The 23,640-nt window shown below is 34.4% G+C and overlaps 1 protein-coding gene across 8 annotated transcripts in view; it reads right to left on the minus strand.

Annotated features, from left to right (window-relative positions):
* The window catches only part of LOC138934570 (A disintegrin and metalloproteinase with thrombospondin motifs like), a 43,052-nt gene that overhangs the window by 11,901 nt on the left and 7,511 nt on the right, over positions 1–23,640 (minus strand). For 7 of the 8 annotated variants that reach the window (XM_070298475.1, XM_070298473.1, XM_070298471.1 and 4 more), the window contains exons 3-4: positions 5,572–5,672; positions 847–907 (exon numbers count right to left, since the gene is read on the minus strand). In XM_070298475.1, the coding sequence (XP_070154576.1) occupies positions 847–907; positions 5,572–5,634 (124 nt within the window). In that variant the 5' untranslated portion in view covers positions 5,635–5,672. The other variant, XM_070298477.1, reaches the window with a different exon arrangement.

Raw genomic sequence — 23,640 nt, forward strand, 5'->3', positions numbered from 1 at the left:
TTTCTTTCCTTTAAATACTAAGATACCTTTTGAACAATATGTTTTATGTAATATTACCACGTTGTTGGTATCAGCGTTCGCAATTTATAATTAGGGAATTTTAAGATTAATGAAGGAGTCCTTTTTCGCAATCGATTCCTCATATGGTGCAGCTGTCGCTAAAATACCCACGGTTATTTAACACGAAAGGCCGACGACGGGAGACCCTTTCTAAGGTCATCGACGATCTTGCAATTTCATATTCTCGTATGAGTTGATGAAGTTGATAAATATTCATCAAGAATGATTCACGATAGAGAATTTGAGTTTAACAACGTCAAGCATCGAAAAATATTCGCGTTGTTGATATTCGATTTCTTTGAGACGCGTAAAAAATAGGGGAGAGTCTATAAATGGAAATTTGTCATATAGAAAAAAATTTCGGGGAAAATTTGTTCGCCCAATTAAACTTGGCGTAGATTTTATTGAAATAAAATTTTTTAATTCACTTATTTAATATGCTTAGTTGTGTGAAAAATGATAATTCCTAATTCCTCGAGATTTTTTGATCGTAGGAAGGGGCAAACTCCAAAATTTCACAAGAAGCAGATGAGAATACATACATTTTCCATAATTTTAACAGATATCGTGCATATGAAATTAAGATAGGCTGTTCGGACAACGATTATCCTTGACGCGTCGCCACCATTTGTGTTAGAAGTTAGAATCGCATTAGTCCATGACCTGATGTTCCAATCTTTTTTTTTTTTTTTTTTTTATTATTATACCGCGTCACCGGAAAGAACGGAACGTCAAAAGATAACCGCGCTCGCCACGCGAGTTACCCTGTTTTTTTTCTGTTATTACCGGACTCGTGTCCCGTGTAAAATACCGATAGCATCTCTTCCCTTGTCATATGCTCGTGGATCTGAAACACAAATGAATTTAGTTTAGGTGAATATGGGTGTCGCAATATTATTACGCAATCGAGATCGTAATCGTCGTAATATCACACGTTCTGTTAATCGATTGGTGAATAAATTCGCGACGTACGATAGAGCATATGGCTATAGATCGATTGCAAGGTGTGGGTTCAATTTCCGAGATATAAACGTATATATGTATGACAGATCAAGTGTAAAAATGTAAAATACATATAATATAAAGTGAAGGAAATAAATCGAAAGAAATTTATTCAAATGCCACAATTACTCGAATGAGGAAACGCGAATGCGACTACAATATGGGGAAAGAGTTTGCGCGAGACATCTCGCAAGAGAATTCAACTTCCGGGATTCGCAATTTCATCATTATTTGTCATTATGCCATTTCGTCGCGTTTTTTTTCTCGCTCGCGCGTCTTGACAGTTCTGCGACTTTAATTTAACCTTTTGCCGATCGAAGCGGTACTTTTTCGATCGTGTTATCTTGCCAATATTGTGGGAATAGCCGAGACAAAACGAGCAGTGCGCAGTAAAATGTAATCGGGAATGGTAACGCCGGCGGCGAAAAGACATCACGTTTCGTGTCGTAAAAAGTTACATCATAGACGGTAGTACTAGCGCGCGTGGAATTACTTGTAGATTAATCCACAACTGAAATTTTACATTTCGCAATACGTACTATTAAGCCGAGTAATTTATTAAATAATGACAAGTTAAATAAATGTGTAGTAATTATAAAAATTCTTAATTAAATATATATTCTGTATAATTATAATGATATATTAATATTACATACAATAATAGAATAAAATAAAGTAAAGCTCAAAACCTTGTTAAATTTAAATAATAATTTTATATTTTAATATAATATAGATAATTAATAATTGTTTAGTTAAAAAGAATTAAATAATTTGATTGTGCATGAATATTAAAATTATATTCAATACGGTCATTTCAAATTATGCTCGCGACTTTACAAACGTTGTAATTGGTCGATAGGATTTATTCAAAGCAAAGTGATTTTTCAAGTGTTCTCAGAATCACGGCTCGTCCGGTTTTTTACAACGACGATTCTGTAAACGATGGGTATGCGTGCATATTCTTCAGTTTTCCAATCGCATTTCAAGGTCTTCTTCTACCATTTAGCAGCATTTACTTACGCGTAGTGTCGCAGAAATCGAGCTGCAGCGAAACGATGAAAGGGGCTCTGGGGCTTCTAAGGTCGATCACTTTCGCTCGTTACTTTACTAGAGTGCTCGATCGAGAGTCGATCGATTTGCGCTCGTACAAACGATAGTTTTATTTCTAACAAAGCGTCGAGTGTATTTATTTCTTCAGGAAACTAATGTCGAAAAATTCCTTCTCACTTAAAAAGATGATCAATTAATAAATATCACATTTTTATAAAATACGTAATTCTTGCGTAAAATTTTTAATTTTTACACGTATTATTAATTCTTTTTTAATTAGCTGTTTATTCGAACGCTTTTCGCTTTTCGTTTAAGATATTTAAACAATAATCGTTGATAAATCAAAATATTTCACATTCTCGCGGCGATCAATCCTTTAGCGTATTCAATATTATTCTTCAATTCTTTATTGTTAAGATATTGTAAACGTGTGAAAGTGGGGAGTTGGAGAGTCGACGATATTTAATCGCAGGGAGTTGGGAAGTAACGCGTTACTTGTAACGTCGTTTACCGTTACAGTTACTTTTTTTCGGTAACGATCGTTACTTTTTTCTGTTTGCAACGGTAACGGTAACGTCGTTACATTTTTACAGTAACGGTAACGAATTAGCCGAATTACTTTTATCGTTATTTTTTGGCTCGTTATTATCTTAATATCTATTCAATAGATATATATTTTTTGAATAATATTTTGTAGCCTTCTGTCATAGACTGCATTCTGATAGTCACTGCCAGTATTGAAAGATCTATAGTAACGTAAATTATAGATTTTACAATAGTGATAGTGAATATTGGAATACACTCTTAATAATATCAATATTTCTCTTATCAATATTTAAAAACAATGTTCGATAAAAATTTTCGATAAAATTGAAATTTGCAAATTACAATTTAAATTTCTACGAAGATAAGTGTATTAAAAAGTAAAGACATTAACATAAAAAATTAGAATCATTAAATAAGTTTAATATAAGAAACGCTTGTGCTATATAGAGACTAATTTAGAGCTTTTAATTGTAACATAGATTATTACATTTAATATTGATCATTAAATAATTTTATAATGTAATAGCTTATTTTAGCATTACAAAAAAAAAAAAAAAACCGAAAAAGTAACGAATCGTTACTTTCCAAGTATCGCTAACGTTACTTTTTAAAATCAATAACGAGTAACGATAACGAGTTACTTTTTACAAAAAAATAACGGTAACGGTAACGCGTTACTTTTACAGGGTAACGTTCAAGATTTCCGAAAGGGCAGTAATTAGAAGGACATATACGAAGATTTCCGAAAGTAGTCGCGAAATACGCTTCGTCGCTCGCTTCCGGTATGTTACAAAAAAACTTTCATCAAATCTACGATCAGGTGAGTTTATCATTCTAACCAGTTCCTCCAGCGGATCTTCGAATTCCGTTTCTCGCTCAAGTTTGAGCGTCTCTCAGTTTCGGGGTCGATCTCGTCGAGGTCGACAGCCGAACACTTGCCTTGAATCAAATATAACATCGGCCGTTCCGTATCAAATCGCAGGTAAGCCAGATAATCGAGAATTTCTCACGACGACGACGGCTTCTTATGTTAGTCCCGGCAATTAATTGTGCAATAACACGTTAACCGTAACGGCGTGCCACCCATTTCAATCGAATATTGTATTTCGCGCGTCAACGAGCGCATAATCATCGATCGATAGAAACGTCTCTATTGCCCTACCTCTTGTGTGAAAAGCGGATTACTCTCTCGGAGCTAGGAACGCGTTTCGGTTTCGCTTTTAGTCTTTCCCGTCCGATAAATACATCTCGAAATCGTGTAAATCATGTGGAACGGCTGCCGGAAATAACGTTTCACTCTGGAAACTCTCTAAGAAAGTAATTATTTGTATATTGTGTTTCTAACAGCGAGACATTTACATAAGTTGGGCGGACAGTCGATGACCGATTTCGCGATGCGTATCCGCGATAATTCGATCATTGACAAAAGTGCAAAGACTAAAGACTTTTTGTCTAATTACAGTGTTTAACGTATCAGGATCTTTTCCTACCTTTCGCGCTTTGCTTTGCCGATAATAAGCACTCGCTCACGAAGGCATATCATAAGGCATACTGATATTTTTATTAATACATGTGCTCAGTTTCATAATATTTTCATCAGCATTTTGCCTCCACTAACTATTCATCTATTTTTCGCTTTTCTCCTTGACTTTCCTGCTTGTCGTTATCAAAATCGCACCAATTATTATTCGCTGAAATTTCTCGAGAAAAAAAAAATCGAAAGTAAGACGATACAACTAAAACAGCGTCGAACGGTTCGATGATTTTATTGCAATTTCGTGCGCAAATCTCTTACGTAAGTTAGAGGAGAACAGGCCGTTGACCATATTTTTGATGATTATTTACGACAAGATGACGCGCTCGACCGATGCGTGCTGAATCGTAACGTGCCATTAATCGTAATCCTTTCGTTTTCCTTCGCGCTTTCTTAATTACGAGGCAATCATTGACACCTAGCGTAATCCTATTTATATCTTTTGTTAACAAGTATCATCTCTTACAAGCGTAAAAATGCGTGTTCGCATATGTTTGGGGATCTTTCTAACAATAAGAAAGGAGGTCACATATAAAGTAACATACATAAAAAATAAAATTAATTGATGTCAAGAAAACGTGCATGCAGATTTTTATTATTTAATGTTAATGAAATGTATCGCTTGTCTCGTATCTCCCATTTATATGATACTTATATTAGATACATGATTTTTTCTTTTTTTCCCCTGACATATCGAATCAATTATCGAGAAAAAAAGGAAACAAAAAAATTTAATTTGTATATATAATTTTTTATTTTTCCAATTAAATAATCGAAAATAAAAATTTCATATAAGAAGAGGATCGTATTATGACAAATTTTTTTTATAAGCGCGATCGTCGATGATCGTCGGAAGTAATTTTCTCGTAAATACTCGGCACACCCATGCGGCGTTTACTGCGAGCAATCCGCGAAGTTATGATGCATCATTAATATTCCTCACTTACATTACCGAGCTTCAAGCTAATTAATTCCTCGCGTGCCATAACGTGCTAAATAATATTCGAACGTTAAAGCCGTATATATAAATTAAAGTTCGCGTAAAGAAGCATACCATAAAAAATCTTTTAAGAACGAGACATTTGAAATTGTGTGGAATTTACACAGCAAATCGGGGATAAGAAGCAAAAAGAATAAGATTTAACTTGATAAATAAAGATATGCCTGTAAGTCGTAGGAAGACGTACCGCTTTTTGCGTACCGTGAACTTTCCTTGTTTTAGCGACGATTTATTATTAAAGTCGTCATCGTATTTTGTGTGACCGTTTTAAATTATCGGTAAAATTACCTCTCTGTGCGCGCGCACGCGTACACATGCTCTCTTTGTCTTAAAAGAAGTAATTGCATATAGGATAACAGCGTATCCTTGGGCATCTTACCTTGTGGCATCGTAAGAGAGGTAGAATGATGGCCATGCAGAGAAGGACAAGGGCGCGAGTCATTTTGCATAAAAATATTCCTGACTGGTTGCGTCACATCGCTGAAACAGAAAACATCGTCGTCTCGTAAATGAGAACATAACGAAAATAATTAGCGCTTTACGGTAAATATCTCGCGGCAAAGAGGCAAATATCTTAAAATCATATTTCGCTTTTTGACGTTTATTCATCTATATATCTATATTTACTATCGCTTTCTTCGAACTCTAGGGGAGTTGCCATTTATATTTAGAAAAATTTATTAAAATTAACGCAAAAATAAATACGCGCCACCAGCTATAATAATTAGCTAGGATTATTTTTTCCCGTCGACGTTTATAATTAATATTTAACGCATGAGGGTGGTATATCGAGACACTCCATTTGATATTCCATCCGATAATATACATATACGCGAAAATGAGAATCGTGTTCGTTATGCGAGCAAATGAAAAAGAAATATTTTGTTCGCTGGTAGGATGAGGAAATCTCGCGGTTATATAATCTTCACCACACCCGGTAGGCGAAATGCGAAAATCAAGAATCGAAAATAATCTTCGCGATGAATTTATGCGTGTATGAAACTGAAAACTGCACGAAGAAATGAAAGAGTGTGCGATGTTGAAGTGGCGTGCAAGCGCAACGACGTCGATCCCGGAAGGAAAGTTTAGTTGCTAGTTGCATTCATTATTAACGCTGATGGATTATAAATACTGATAGATTCGCAACAAAAGCTTCAAACGTATCCGTAAACGAAAAAAAAAATTTGTATCATGTAGAAAAATTAATTTTTCGTGGAAAAGAAAATGAAAAAAGCTTTATCGGCTTGAACGTAAATGGATTCGAAATTTTTCTAACAAAAAATTTTTAAATCATAGCAACTTGTGTCGAAAATTTCAAGCCGTTATTATTGAAAATTTAATTTCGAGAGATCAATTATAAAATGCAAAAAAAAAAGCATACCTACGTTTTTTGACGCTATAAAAATAATGTTTAAATATTAGTTAAAGTTGATTAAGATATAAGTGAGATTTTGTGATCTTTCTTATACATATATACAGTTAATGAAAAATCGCGAACTAGCTAAAGTTCAGTCAACTTTAATCAATATTTATGAAAACGAATGCTATGAATAACTTGTTGATATTATAATGACCATTTTATATGTATGATAGCTAAAAGGCACAATTAGAAGAGATATAACCATTAAAAATAAAAATTCAGAAAATAATTACATGCATGATAGCTCTAATTATGCGAAATAATTTTAAATTGTAAAATGTGTTATGTATATTTTGATCTTTCGTAATTTAAATGTGGCATATAAACATTTATCAATGCTCAAAATGTTCACTATTTAATTTAGCGTTTAATTCAATTATATGAGCTATATATCAAGAATCTAAATTAATTCAATATAATTTTTCTTTAAAAAAAAAAAAAAAAAAAAAGTTTAACTAATTAAGATAGTTCCTTCTTCGTCCTGAGCAGTTTACTTTCTACAACATATATCCTTTCTAAAATTCAATTGTAAGGAAGAATTAAGGCCGCAAATCAAGAAGAATAATTCGCGAACGGAGAAATCTGAGAGTAAAAGTAATGAAGTTATACGCGGGAAAAAAAAGAAGTGTATCTTATTGTTTTAATAAGAAATCAAACTTTCCAACCAAGTAATATATTCGACCTTTGTGCAGTGATAATAAGCAATTTATAGATTACTCTAGATACCACGAGAATCGAGATTCGCACGCCAGACAACGCCACGTTATAGAAAGGGATCCATTGTGTTGCTTTATTTAAGAATATTTTCAATTGATAGTTATTTATATTGTCATTAAGTAACCATAATTACATTCAAGCATACCGTGCACACATCTTCCTATCGTTATTCTTAATGATCTAACGATCATTTTTTTGATTTCTAGAAGAGAATAAAGATCATCGACTCCAAAATAATAGATGTATTTTTCAGCCATTATTATTTCTCTTTTATGTAAAAAAAAATCATTAATTTTTTTGTGTCAAAAAACACCTTACATCAATTTCTCGTTGCATTTACAAAAAAGATTTAAATAATGGAAGCGATCATAAAATAAAAAACATTAATAGCTACTTCTATAATTTATAGATTTATAAAAAAAATATTTTTTTTGTCATATCGCAAAGATCTAAAAGTCGGTCTAAAAGTCTAGAACAAAATTAGTACGCAGAAAAAGAAATACTTTCACCTAGAAACCTGTCGAGCAATAGAATATAAATTTAGATCATTGTTTGCGTTCTCAGCGTGTTGACATCTAATTTGATTCATTGTTGCGTGGCCTTTAATTGTATCAGATTTAAAATGAAGAAATAGAACGTACATATCGCGGAGCGAGTTAAAATTTCATAAAAAGACAATTCCAATAATACAAAATAGTTGTAATAAAAAAATGATTAACTATTTAGAAAGGATGGCTAATCGAAATTATAAAAGTATCAGTGAAATTATATGTATATATATATATATATATATATATATATATATATATATATATAATACGTTAGTTTTCATCTGGCCTTGCGAAAACGAGTTTGCGCCATCACTTGCATTATCAGTGTGACATTTCATTTCTTTTATTGCTACTTGGTTTATAGTCGGGCTAAACAAATATACCTACTTCACGAAACTGTCGATCCGACAACAACTCTAAGAGAGAAAGAGAGAAAGATCAAATTATCTTAAATTATGTAAATATAAATCAGTTTATATCTGAACAAATAAACATTCAATTTAGTTATCCCGATCGTTATTCGGTTTGTGATGAAATTGGATTCTGCGGTTTGCAGATAAAACGAAAAACGAGTTAAAATGCATTTTGCGAAAAAGATGATGCGGCAATCACTATGAGAAAGTGACAGATATTAAATTATTCCAAATGCGCGTTAAAATAAGAGTTACAAAAAAATATCACTTTCGCTTGATCACAAGAAAATTAATTTGGATCATTGTCGGAGTTCCCGATAATGCCTAATTTATCGTATTGTATGTTTCGTGAATGTGCAAAAGCGAATGTATGTATATCGCTGCAGTCATCATTCTATGCGGTGTTAATTAACACGGAGAGAAATTGCGGGTTATAAATGTCAACGTTACACTCGGAGAACCGAAGACGAAGCCAAGTAAAGGGCAACTAGTTTCATCGTATTGCATACAGCCGAGAAGAGGGAAAGAAAAGCGAGAGGAAGGCAGTCCGATATTGCGAAAAATAATTCCTCGCCTTCCTTATCGAAGAGGCAAGCGGCGCGATTTCATCTCGACCATCTCGACGAGGAAATCGAAAGGGGGATAAAGTCAAGTCGGTTTTTTTTTTTTTATCGCTGTGTATGTACCGTACTCGATCACTTTCTTTGCGGATTAGAGTAGACAGATTGTGAGTAACGTTTCGGATTAAGCAATGGAAAGTGATTTCCGAGATCGGCGAGATCATCGATATCCATATTAAATTCTTATCTATTCGCTTTCCACGCTACATAATGTTAAAAAAGAAAACGTTATCTTGTAAAGCAACCTTCAAATGTATATAACTTGTACATTACGATATATCATATCCTGTATGTGTAATAGGGAGACCCATACTTATGTAGTGCAAAAACCGCAGATTGCGACAGATAGATTGCAATTTATTGGCGATCAAATCAAGAATTAAACTATCTTATGTTCACAAAATTACAGATATTACTAAATGTAAACCGGATATTTGTACGTATATAGATCAAATTCTCCAAAGAATAAACTCATATATAAATGTACGAATAATGATATTGTACACGTTATCGCGTTAAAAAATTTTAGAATTTTAAAAAATTATTATATTACAAATATATATATGTATATTATTTGACAATTTCGCAAAATTTTTATTAAAAGATGAAGTTATTCTACTTCTTACGGTATTAATTAATCATTTAATTTCTATTTTATAATTGTCATAGAATAGTTTACTCACTCTTAATAATATATAATACAATTCTTTATTGGAAAATTTTTTCTCGTACGCACACACAGAGGCAATATCTATAAAATTTTATATTTCCTAGAAGAGCTTCTAGTTTTATAGATGTCTCGAATCCTAAACGAGTTTCATTTTTATTGCCTATATTAAAATTATTCGATACATTTGGAACAATATGAGCTGGCGAAAATTTATAATATTTACTATGTCAGAGGCCTTTTATGATCCGATAAGAGAAAGAATTGCTAATTTTATTACAGTGCGAATGTGCTCGTTTGCAAAACGAACGGATACAATATAGTGAGCTAATCGACAGTAGCTCCCATTCTGCGTTCAATGACTTACCTTCAGTCCGCATGCTTACGGATAGCGGGAAGTAACGCAAAGTACTTACTTCCGGAATGCGAAAATGCCGGTCAGGATAAATCGAGTGTCGTGAGAAATTACGACAGCAGTCGCACTTCTTTATTATAATTTGATCGCTGAAATTCTAGAGATTTAGCTATATAATTTGTTGGTAAACTCTATTATTACGAGATCGTAATATCATTAAAGTAAAATGGTGCTTGAAATGAAAGAGAAAGGGAGGAAGGATTAGAGTTTTGTTTTTTCAAGTATCTTTCGCGAAACATGTTTCATTTTTTAATCGCTTATGACTGAAAAATGATCTCGATACCCATTTGGTTAAACTGTATAGAGAAACTATTTTGCATTCATTAATAATCGTACATAATAAACGATTGCTCATCCGTTTTATTATATCCGTGCTATAAATATTTCGATGCAAAATATCTCTCGATTTTATTCTAATCGTATCCAGTCGACACGAGATCTTTGCGATGCACTTTGAATGCGTTACTGTTTCTTCGTGAAAAACATTGAATCGCGATCAAATTCTTTCTCTTTGCTTTCTACTCGCGAGTATACGAAATTCTGAAAGCAGAATAGCGGTCACAACATGACATAGGTGTCTGCGCACGTTCGTGTGGATCAATGCATCGACGTACAACAAAGAAAAAAAAAAAAAGACTGAAGGAACGAAGCAAGATTGTATTATGCAAAGTAGGAAGATATTTCGAGAACGCGCCAATGCCACGTCGGAGAATTAAAGTAAGGTTTTTAATACACGCTCGTGTCGAACAAGCCTCGAATAACAATTCCAACTCGCGAGACACATGTATCGCTTTTCAAGGCTATTTTATAACAACTATTTCTCTATTTTTTATGTTGGAACTATTGATTCTGCTTTAGTAGCGTTATTTCGTAGCGATTTTATCTGCTCGGTTGGAGGAATGACTCTATAAGAAAGGGTAGTCGGGCCGAGGTCGGGTTTAATCAACGATATGAGAAAAATCGTTATTCGAATAAGATACTAAGTAAGCGAAAGCCGGCGAATGTCTATGAAACAATGAACTACACGTATCGATCGATAAAAATTGAACAAAATAAATATTGAATTGTGATAAAAGTCGATATTCTAATAGCTCTTTCCTTAAATTATTTTTAGCAATGTCGATAATAAAAATATCTTAGAAATCCATAATTATTATTTTTCATTTATTTTACGTAATAAAAAGACACGAAAAATGATTGTTATATATTTTAATGACTATACAATCGTGTGTATTTTCTTAATTAACTATCTTTGGCAATGCTTCTCCGTTTAAGGATTAAATATGAAACGCGCAATGTTGTATCTCGCAAGTGCCTGACAACATGCATCGTGCAATATGGTTCACTCGCGGTATTAACGCACAAGTCCAGCGGACTTTCTCTTATGGTCTAAACGAGAGGACAGTACCATAAGTGGCGATTTGGAATACACAGCCGTTCTCGAGAACGCTCACAGCCGCGAGGCATCGATTCTCCACTCCGCGGATCATCAATCTTATACGGATCTGTCTAGTCTCACATCGCGTTTCCGGTTTATCGGTTAAAAATAATTTCTTTGGGAGAGAGAGAGCATGTTGTGATCGAACAGAAACGCAATTACTCGTGGCGTGTGACTGTCACATTGCCTCGCACGTCACATCGTACAACTGATGCTTGGAAACTTCAACTGGCATATGCAAATATTTATCTTTATATGAAATAATAGAAAAGAGCCTTAAAATGTATAAACATTAAAAAAATTAGAAAATAATATTAAGAAGGAAGAAATAGATTTTATAACTTTCAAAGAAATTATAAACCTTCGTTCTGTCGTACATGTAACACATGGAATACTTCAATTTTGTTTATAGAGACTTATACATATCCTAATCCGGAAAATCGTGTGTATATGTACTCAGGTCTGTGTGTAAATATGGAACGTATCAAGATTATGACAAGTCCTTGTATTGCGTCGACGTCTGCTATTCGATGTTTAAGTACGCGTATTTTTTCCTCGAGTCGAGTTACCCGTCTGGTTTCAACGCTTCCGGTTTATAAAAAGCAAACGCTTAAACGAGGCGTGTATCGTGACAAGATTGTGTGTCGTTAGAGATAGTTTGTTGTAGTTCGTGATTACAATACAAATGCGGTCATAAAATTCGACAGAAATAAATTAAATCTTGTTCTTCATTTTGCTACGTCTTTCTCTCTCTCTCGCTCTCTCTCTCTCTCTCTCGTGTGTATAATAATTCTAATTAATTTTTCTTGTTGATTATTTCAAACCTATCTCTTGAGATATTAAATCAGACAGATAAATACTTGTTTACTTAATTAAGCTATCGGACTGATTGAATATATTTTTGCATTATTAATTGGATTATTGAATCTTTCCCCGCATTAAATGTTTTTCGTAATCGCGTTCTTTTTTTTTTTTTTAAAGGACAAACGGATAATTATTTAAAGCTCTTTCTCTCTTTTTATCTCTGTCGTTTCATCAGGCCGTGTCTTCTATCCTCTGTCTCTCAGGGACATATTTGCAGAAAACTTGCGCTCCTCCTTTCGCATTCCGCACGCATTCCGCAACTTGGCGGCGTCGCCGATATATGGGAACCCCACTCTGCCTTGATGCATTTTTCAGTTTCGGCCTGATTGACGGTCGACAGCCACGATTGGCACACAAGGAGTCCGGAAATCGGTTTTATGAGAATCATGAGTGCTTGCCGTTCCCTCGGACAGATAATCGAGATCCTGCCGTTGATCACTGGCCACCCTCGGATATTTTCATGTATGAGAAGTGCGTTTCGAACGAGGACTAATAGATAGTATGAGCGAGCTTCCGGCGAAAGAAGTTTCCTTTCACCTCCGCGAAGTTTCTGACTTTCCGATTTTTGGTCACCTTGCGTTTTCTCTCACATGTCGAATTGCATTTAAATTCCGTTGCATAAATATATGCAATTATTCTATCATTATTGATCAATTATTGAGAAACATGGATGTTGAAATTGTTTTTATTTGCGATAGAATAATTATTTCGTTGTCTGTACGAACATTAAGTCGATACATTTCATTAACAATATTGAAAGTTATATTATTATTATTACATTAATATTTAATCTGTTAACTCTTTTGTCTCTCTCTCTCTCTCTCTCTCTCTCTCTCTCTCTCTCTAAAGTAAAAATGAAGCATTAATAAAAAAATTTTTTTAAATTTGTATATAAAATACAGAAATATCAACATTTCCAATACAATCTTTCAGCTTACTTATTAATATGTTCAACATCTCCGTTACATGCGTTGAAATTTCCGGAAACTTTAATAAGCGATCAACGACGTCGGTGCTATACATATACAGATATCCGCGAAGCAAGAAAGATTTTAATGAGCGCAATAACAATGAATCTGCCAGTACACTAATAAAGTTAAGCTTGAGTAAGAACTCAATCGCAAAAACTCATTTTGTGCGATATTTTAACAATGACTGTCGGCATTTAATATTTTTCAAGTCACGAACTAGTCCTATAAGCACGCGTTAAAAGATTATTCCGTTTCGGTAGTATTAAAGAAACAGCGGATAGACGATTAATGAACTCCTTATCTAAAATCGGAAGTCGTGCATGTCGCGTAATGACATACATTATTTAACATCGTGATTAAATGGCGGCGGCCCCTCCTCTATCTGTGTCAGCCCCAAAACCGGTATCGACGACGCCGACTTGTAATTCTCGAAAATCTGAATTCTTTTTCTACGCATATCTAAGCTATCTATGTGCGTGCCATTAATAAACGCTTATAAATAATCATTGGTATCATTGGCACACGTGTCTGTGAACGTATCTCCGAATTATATATCTGGAAGGAATGTATTACGTCATCGCGAGTATTATCTTTAAGACGACATACGTACGTCATTGCGCGACATGTTATAGAAAAGCAATTTTACTCTCACATTAATTCGATCGTATATATAGCAGTAACTAAAAAAACTTAAAATAATTTTGATTTCTCAAAATGCATGCACCAAAAGATAAAAAAATTTTCGTACATTATATTTATTATTAATATTCTAACATTCTCTTTTCATTATTTTTCTCAACGTGTGAATGTTCGTGTTAAGGAAAGATTATTTAAATCTTAAACGAGAAGAACAATGTATTTTTATGATATATGATTTCAATCTGTATCATGATCGTAATAAATGACAAGCTAAACTCTGTCATCTACGCCTCGGATGAGGCTCACCGGCATACTTATCATTTCGGCAGGATAATTCGTTATCTCAAGTCCCATTGAAAGATTTGCGAGTCAATGAATGTCGTGATCACCGAAATTTGCAAATCTCATTAAAACCGGTTTTCATGTAGATATATATCCGACGATATCCTTAATATGCCCTCGAGGTGGGAAAAAGAAAGGCGTATTCCAAATGGAAATGCGGTGACTAAACACCGATTTTGCCAGCTTTACTGCTGATTGACGCCATACGCTGACGTTCGATCGACCGGACTCGGGATTCTACAAAATAAAATTAAAAAAAATAAAAAAAGAACCCGCTAAAAAGAGCGATACCGAAGACGCAATTATCACCAGTCGTGATCCTGAAAAACCACGTTAATACGGTTCATTCATTCTAGTCTCTTCTTCTCATTATGAATCGTGCGACAGTCTCTCGCACCCCTTACTTAGTCGACAAGAGACGGGACCATTATTTTATGTTAATATCGGCGGTTACAAGGAAAAAAAAAAAAAAAAAAAGAGATCGCGCGCAGTCTGGCAACGGGCACCGAACTGTCTGAGGATTCGCGAAAACATGTGATTATAATTTCGTGTCCTTCTGTTTTTTTCTTCTCTCTATCACATATTTCACAGACCGGTTGTTAGCGTTTCGCGGAAAAGTACCATCCCGCAAGAATTTTGCTCTTGTTAATATATCGGCTATCGAAATAGCCTTCTATATTTCATAGGCGCAGCTATAACTTAGTTTTATATCCGAGATGTGAGAAAAATTAAACGTCGATCTCTATTCTTTCTTATAATAATTTCATAGTAGTAAAAAAATCACGCATTAAAAAAAAAAAAAATTAAAAAAAGCAAATGATAAATTGAACAACAATATGTACGTATGTTCGCGTTACATAAGCCGTATAATTTAATGCGGATTTCGTGGGATGCGACAAAGCTTTCTCTCTAATGAAATAAGCGACTGTGCGTTTACATAAGAAATATCGTCTTTATAACATTTAGCGAACAAAATATAATATGCTACATAAGGAAGCATATTCTAATCGCGTTTCATAATATTTGTCCATATCTAAAACTATCGTAATTTTCGCTCTTATAATTAATTACTATACGCTGATTACTTCGATTAATTATAGGTAAATATCATTTTTTTCTACAAAATTTAATTTTTATAAAATGTTTCAAAAAATACTAATAATTTTCTGTTAATTCATTTCTGTAAATGTCGAAGAATATAAAAGTGTGGATAAAATTAAATTAAGACGGATTTTAATGAATTTATGATTAACACAGTCGATTTGTCCCGTTTTGAGGAAATAAAAATTTATGTATAATTTAACTTTAAGAATCTTACAGTTATATGGTTTTTTTTTTTTTGTGAACTATTCTCCATTATTAATGATGTTACATACTCAAGAACTGGCGAGAACTATACAACTGACTTAACAAGTTAAATAGCATTGTCACTTCTTAGATTTGCACATGAGCTCGCGCGCAGTTTGAAGTAAATTTATAGCGTAAGTCCATTCGCATCAGTTCTTGCAATGTAACACACTTTGACCTCCGTAATTCGATTTTTTTGCGTCCGTCTACGTCAAATATATTATTCCTCTTGGATAAATCAACATTTGTAATACTACACAATTATCATTATTAGAATGTTGCGATTGAATCTCGTTTACGCAACATACGTCATATAAGTCACAAGGCCAAATTTTGCGAGAAATTTCAATTTTTTATTCATTCGGTTAATTCTATTATGTTAAAATATTTAGTCTTACGATTAGTTGTTTTTTAAATATTTCCTATATACTTAATTTCGATATAATCTTATCCCGTTTATTGTTACTTTCGCGATAATGTCGCTGCCGATTTGAGCGTGACACTCTTTCTTTCATATCTTTTTTCTACATTTTTGTTCTTCTCTGAATTTACCGTGATTCTATTTGCATTACAAGAAAACGTCAACGCCAAGTTGATCGCCTTGAACACGGATCGAAACTTGGACCGTTCTTCGCGAGAGAAGTTGTACATATGTGTAAATCATGATTCTTTATATCTGTTTCCTATAGATACAATTTGTATTTATAGATTTATCAAGTTCTGACATATGTTTTTTTTTTTTCAAATAATCAGTGGCCAATAGATTTTTAGATTATCGATGTTATTGATATGCAGAATGTCCCAGACCTACCCGACACGACCATTTATATATGAATTATTCGACTAGTCGATATCGATTTTTTTCCCGACGCATAAACGTGTATAGAGAAATTAATAATCTTCAAGTTACAAGTAATTAAAATTTGCTTACTTAAGATCAATTAAATTTTATATGTGAAAAGAAAAAATTTTATTCTTTATTTCATTTTAAACAGACCTTAACACACAGATTTGTAATACGGAAATCAAAATTATATAAAGATATTTAATGTTTTGAGAATTGTATGTATGCGTGGAAAGTTTGCGACAAATAATAATTTCCTTGGTATTTCTTTCGCTAAAAAGATAATCGATTTCAGATTCGTCAAAGTCTTCGTCAACAAGAAATAACTTGCTAAATTTAAGTTATTCTATATTTGCAAATTGAGATAGATCTTGGGTATGATAGAATGATTAAAATTAAATTAAAAGATTGATAAAAAATAATAAGATTGATGAGATAGAGAGAGAGAGAGACTCACGTAATCGATGGTAACTCATACGAAATATTGTCGGATTTCAGGAGAGGCCCATCCGAGTCGGATTGACAGACATGAAGACACTATGAAGATTTGTCAGATCTATTACTTATATATACGTGGTTCTATGGTTATATTTCGCGAAACACGTGATCTGAAACATCACCCACTGCGCATGGCAATAATTTCCGAGAGACGGATGAGACGGAGGATCCGAGGAATGATATAGTATTTGTGAAAAGTGTATTTTTTTGCTCACGCGCGTGAACTGGTTTTACCCGTTTCTGCACTTTCTGTGCACAATAAAGCGATCGATTCTTTTTTTTTTTCCTGCGCGGATTGTTCTTAAACTGCAAAATGGGATATAAGTTGTCGATCGACGGCAATTTCCTCCGACAGTGTTCTACGAATCGGTCAATAATATTCTAATTAGACTCGCTTAGGGGCGCTTGCCTCGTGTCCTCCGCCACAAACGTGTTTCGAATTGAATTATTAGGAAGGAGACAAAAAAAAAAGAGAGAAAGAAAGGAAAAAAAAAACTTGTCTCATCGTTCCGCGACGAAGAAATTATTTAAGTGTATACTCCGACTTTTTATATATTCGCCTTAATTGGTCGCCAATTCGTCGAGTCATGCCATTAATATTGAGATTTCTGTCTCTGAGATTGACTTTTGTAATCGCGAACCGTTCGATACATTGGCGGAGCAATAAAAATTTATCTTTTTCTGAACTGCACGAAATAAAATTGTCAAGTTGTATTTTATGCGTATATTTTATCGGGCTCCATTAATACGCATTATATCGTCGTATTAACATACTTTACGCACGACTCACGATATATTCCATGTTTTCAGTCTTGGTATCGTACTTATTATCTACGAGTTAGAGATTACGCTATTCTTTGCGATAGTTATTTGCAAACACTATTGTACTATTGTAATACATGACAAGCATAACTTAAGCGTAAAATAGTGAAGGATAATAAGAGATCTACTTCATGGATTAATTTACGGTATTCGCAATAACGTGTCAACGCGTATGGGCACCTAATGGCAATAATTATCTCGACAACTTTGTGCGATTAATTTTCACAAATAACTTGCTGTCAATGTAATGTATCTAATCGCGCTTCTCAGACGACTCGATACGTGTATGCGTGTCAAACGAGTCTAACTACTTTGCGTGCAAGAGGTAAGTGACCTTTCGCGTACGGTAATCGGGTAGCTTGAGAGAAATTTGCGATTGCGTAAAAAATGTCAATGGAGGGACCGCATCGTCATACGGGAATGCAGGGGCTGCACACCCGCGATCGCCTCGCCATTATGTAAGATGCAACGATGCAAAAGTCACTCATGCGGGACCTATCTACGCAAGGACACTCTCGGACAACCCGCGAGTTTTCAGCTTGCAATGCAATCGTCGTTTGTGCAACGTTAAAGACCTCGACAATGAGGACAGATATGCGGCCGATCAGTTCACGCGTTTATACACATGGGATTGATTTACGTCACGCTATTCGGTTTTATCGCACGCTCTTTTCTTAAATAGTTCGCTTACTATAACCATGAGCGCTGCAAGAAAAACGCGGTTTCCTTTTACAATGGAACGGATAAAAAAATTAAATTAACTTTTCGTACGATTTTAACATTAATGCGGAATTTTAATTAAAAAATCTTGTATTAAAATTGAATTGGTATAACTTTCACCGTTTCAATCGATATAATGAAATTCATCAAATTAATGGCAATTGACGTTTGCTCCATCGTCATGTTAATTGGATCAATTTAACGGATCGAACCCGGCGGGGTCTCATCGTTGCGATGCGACAACCTTGACCCGTATGAAACTAGACCGATCCTTAAAGTAGGTAAGTTAAGTACGTATGCATATTTCGCAACGCTCTTTCCAACACCAATTTCACTTCGACCGTGACTCGAGTAGGAAAGTGATGTGGCCTCACGTGTTCCCGTTCTTTTCATACCGACTAAATACACATATCTTTTCCAAACGCAAGCGACAAACAGCGATTTAAGACATTTAAATTCGTGAATCTTTATATCTGCAACTAATACTTATAGACGGCGAATACCCGACATCTCGGAATTTTCCTCCGTTTATTGTGGGAAGAAATAAAAATTTCATCATAAAGTCGCATCTTTTTTTTCTTTCTTTTTTTTTTTTTTTTACGCAATATTGAATACTCGTTAATCAACGTAATGCACAGTTTGCTCGCGCGATGATGAAACAGAAGTACGTCGTCCGGGATGTAATACCGCAACTGTTTAATTTCCTCGGTTAGCAGATTATAATTAGGATGGCAGCGTGAAACACTCGATATGTGCGTAGCGTAATGATAATGACGACATTGAGAGATTACCGGTGACACACTAGTATACGATTGCGATTCTTAGCAGCGTGCAGCAAACCAATTCTTTCAACATTCAAACGATGAAATTCAATACGAAAATTAGCTAATAACCATTATTAGGCAAAGATCAAAAAGGCCACGGTGGACGTTTCTTTCCGATACATTGAGATACATAAGAAAAAATTAATCAGATAATTGAGAAGAAAGATTTGCCATCGCGCCCTATTTATACGCTTACGTAGACAAAGATTGAATGTCTCTCTCTTTCTAAATTTTTACATAAGCTACAATGCTGGTGGATAAGCGGTCAATATTTAGTTTTATATATAAATAAAAATATATATAATATATTTTAAAAAACTGTGAATGTAACCGCGTATACGAACAAGCGTAAGAAAACATTTGTCCCTAATATTCTCCTTGACATTCACATTCGTTTCAATTTTCGTAGTTCTCTACACGCGTTATGCTACTACACGTATATAAATTCGAGTGGAAGCCAAGTCGCATTTGCATAAATAAATTTTAATTCTTTTACGGCCAAGCTTGTGTATTTCGGCGAGTCGCGTCGTCGTCATTCATCGATCGACGAACGCACGTTGTAGAAAAAAAATCAGTCAGCCAGCCATCGTACAATATTTTTCCGTCAATTTCCTGCGCAAAAACTAATGACGACAACCAGTTTTTTTTTTAACTTTCGAACTTAACAAAGGTCTCTTTTTAATCAGCGATTTCCATTAAAAAAAAAAAAAAAACTAAGAGGATAAAAAAATTAACATTTTATTTAATTCCTTCGTAGTGCAAATTTAACCATATATTTTATAAACACCATGTACATGTCCACAAACCACGCACGAGACGTGCGATGCATAGGAATGAAGGACGTGGTTGTCGTCGTCGTCGAATTGTGTCGAGGATCTAAGATGATTATCTTTTTCGGGGCTTTTCGTGATGGACTTAAGAACCGTACTTGATACGTAAGTCGTCGCATGCGTGACACGCACGAAATTCAGCGGACGAGCGGCGCAAAAATAAATCTTCGAGATTCACGTGACGCATTTCTGTAATTTAAGGGCTTGAGTCCACATTGCCTGAAGATAATAAAATTACATAAAACGGTCAGCTAATATTTTATACGAGGAAAAGCTTCTCTTATCATATTTATTATTCTAGCTTTCTCTAAACACATGCGTATTTCGAATGTTATTCAGCCGGATACTTTTCGCGAGGCGAAACACTTCATGTGGTAATAAACATTTATATGTCAAATTCGCAAACAAATGCAAGTACCTATTCGTACGGAAGTAGTGATCATTAAAGATGATGTTGCTATCTATAAATGTAACTGACGCTATAATGACAAGATTAGCAGTAACGATAGACAAATCTATATGTAAAAATAACAATCATTTCAAGTGTGTGATTTATAATACATTTAAAATTCTTGCTCAAATCCAGGTTAAAAATTATAATCGGGCAATATTAAATAAATAGTGCGCATTTTAATAATTGAGGATTATATTGACCGTATGATTACGAGAGGTGCGCCGAAAGATAACGTTTCTATTATCGAGAAAATGAAAATTGCAATATATTATTTCAGTTGCTACATAATCGAGCTGCAATCTCCTTTAATAAATCCTTTTGCCTCTAAGTGCTCTTGCTGAGTAAATTTAAATCGCGAGATATGAATAAAACGCGTGAAATATGCGGAACAATTATTCGTGCAAAAACGCTATCGACTCCCATAGGTCTCTGTGCTTGGTTAAACATGAATAGATATTTATGATATCTGTGATCTATGCTTGAACTCTCTCTGTTAACGTCAACAAGACCTAAATATCTTAAATGCAGAAAATTGCTTGCAATCGAGGACACCTTATCGCGACACAATGAATCAATGGTGTATCACGCGCAAATTATATTCGCACCTCTCGGTATTAAGACAACGAATTAACACCATCACTCTAATGCGAGAGCCGTGATACTTGAACTACTTCTGCGTTGCAAAGTTTGCACGCAGATCGAAAAATAGATTTTACGCGATACATCGCATTTTGCATTTCTTAAAAGATATCTAGATGATATAGACTAGATTCGATATAAATTGTCAATAAATTATAAAAGTATTTTTCGATTACCCGAAAAAAGATTCCAAGAATACCATATTATTTTAAAAAATAAGAAAAATTATTGAAAAACTTATTAGAAGGAAAAAATATATGATGTATATTGTTTGCTTTTTTTAGTTTAATTGTCACAAATTGTTTTTCGAATCAACTCTATATTTGTGTATTGCTCAAATCGTATATACAAGTATTTTTAAATGTAAAGCATACTTCTTGCATTTATCAATTTAAAAATTCGATCAACGTTTATGCAAGTTGTGCAGAAACCGAATCGAGCTCGATATCTTTCCGTCAATACAAAAAAAAACAGGATAATTTTATGTAACATTGTTATTTACTATTACACAACCATGCTATTCACTAATCCACCAGTTACACAATTTCTACAACTCTACAGATAATAGCGGATAGAAAATTTTTCCAAGGAAAATAATAAAAACTTTTTTTTTTTTTTAAAGGGGGAAATAATTGCGCCATCTTTTAACAGCAGTAAATATATAAAATTATATAGATAATTTACCGTTATATTACTAAAACGATTCAAGAACGTTTCTCGATACGATCGATAATTTTATATATGTTATAATCATTTTGATTATAGATTCCACAATAAGTACTTCGATATTTGTTAATTTGTTCCGGATAAAAATTCGTAATTTTAATAATACAATGCTCGTAATATTTCTGAAATGTCTTTTTAATTTACGAACAATCGTGATGTTCGATTCAATTTTTGCGTACGAGACTTCTGTCAGTGTAATATGCGCGTGTCCCGCCGAAGAGATTGCAGTCTGGAAGGTGCGTGTCAAGGTCACGCACATTTTCCCGACACTGAATATTTAAAACGCGTGACAGCCGATCGAATAGTTGCCGGACTTGAATATTTGAGTCACGCAACGTTAACAATCATCGACTCTGAACTGATTTTTTAAGTCACTTCAAACGCGTTTCTCTTTCGCTTTCATTGCACAGAGGAATAATAACGAGCATAAAATTACGATAAATTGTGATCTTTCTCTTTTCGCGCTCTTTTATCTTTTCTTAAAAATTTTTTCGCTTTAATTCGACTCGTTCTTTTCACCTAGCTATCATTCTCGTTGACACATGTCATCCGCCAGCGACACGTGAATCTCCTACACGGGCAAACTATGTATCTCGTCGTTCACAAAACGAGAATCTTGCGGAACGTAGACAAGAGGAAAAAATGTATTCTAGGTGCGCCTACCATTGTATACTGTCGACACGGGGTTCTCTTTAATTACAAGAGAAAGAGAGAAAAAGAGACAACTCGAGCGTAGAGAGAATCGAGAGAACCGTGTTGAGCGAATCAACGAATGAACGAATGGTTGCAACGGGCAATACCACAAAATGGAATGGAATGGAATGGAATGGAACGGAATAGCATGAGTGTGTTACAAAATATCAGCTTTCACCATATCGGCGCTATGCCGAGAAACACGGAGAGCAACTTATACGACGACGACGACGACGACGACGACGGTGTCGGCGATATCGTCGTCGTCGTCATCGTTATCCTTGACCCGCGGACACCATGAACAGGATTACAAGGCAGGATTACAATAATTGATCCGTCAATATAGTTACCATTTTCTCGTGTAAAAATCATTACATACCTCTCTCGAAGTATCCTGTTTATCACTGTTTATCTAAAAACGTATAGAAAAGAATAAAAATTTTAATAAAGAATAAATAATAAATAATTGGAGTAAGTAACTGTCAATGTGTAGGACAAAAGTAAGAGACAGGTTGTCAAGAAAATTGATGGATATTCCGCAAAATAAATATGTGAAATCCAGGAAGTAGACGCACAACACGATACGACGCTTAGTCATGTCAATTATTTTTAATTAACATTGAAAAAATTATACATTTCACTGTGGGAAAGTATTTAAGTAAAAAATATACGTTCTGTCAGACATGATTTGCGTACGATAAAAAAAAAAAAAAAAGTGTCGTTTCTGCGCATTCGGACGTATCAGGATTCAGGATGATATTGCGTAAGAAAGAAACATATTCGTCTGGTCGAAATCGCGAAAATACATTGGAGTCACGATTCCACTCATCATATCCCAAGGATCCCGTTACAGGCCGTAGACATTCGCGGCCGTAAATCCCTAATTGCAGGTGAGGCACTGCTCCTTAGAACGGCCGTTCTCGCCACCTACGTTCACGTGGTGTTCCACGTGAGCGCCGTGGCTCAATGCTACGGCGATTGAAAGTAAATTCTT

The sequence above is a fragment of the Polyergus mexicanus genome, unplaced genomic scaffold (assembly GCF_030449975.1).
Source record: "Polyergus mexicanus isolate NDT 795.1 unplaced genomic scaffold, iyPolMexi1.0 SCAF_7, whole genome shotgun sequence".
Taxonomy (NCBI): Eukaryota; Metazoa; Arthropoda; class Insecta; order Hymenoptera; family Formicidae; genus Polyergus; species Polyergus mexicanus.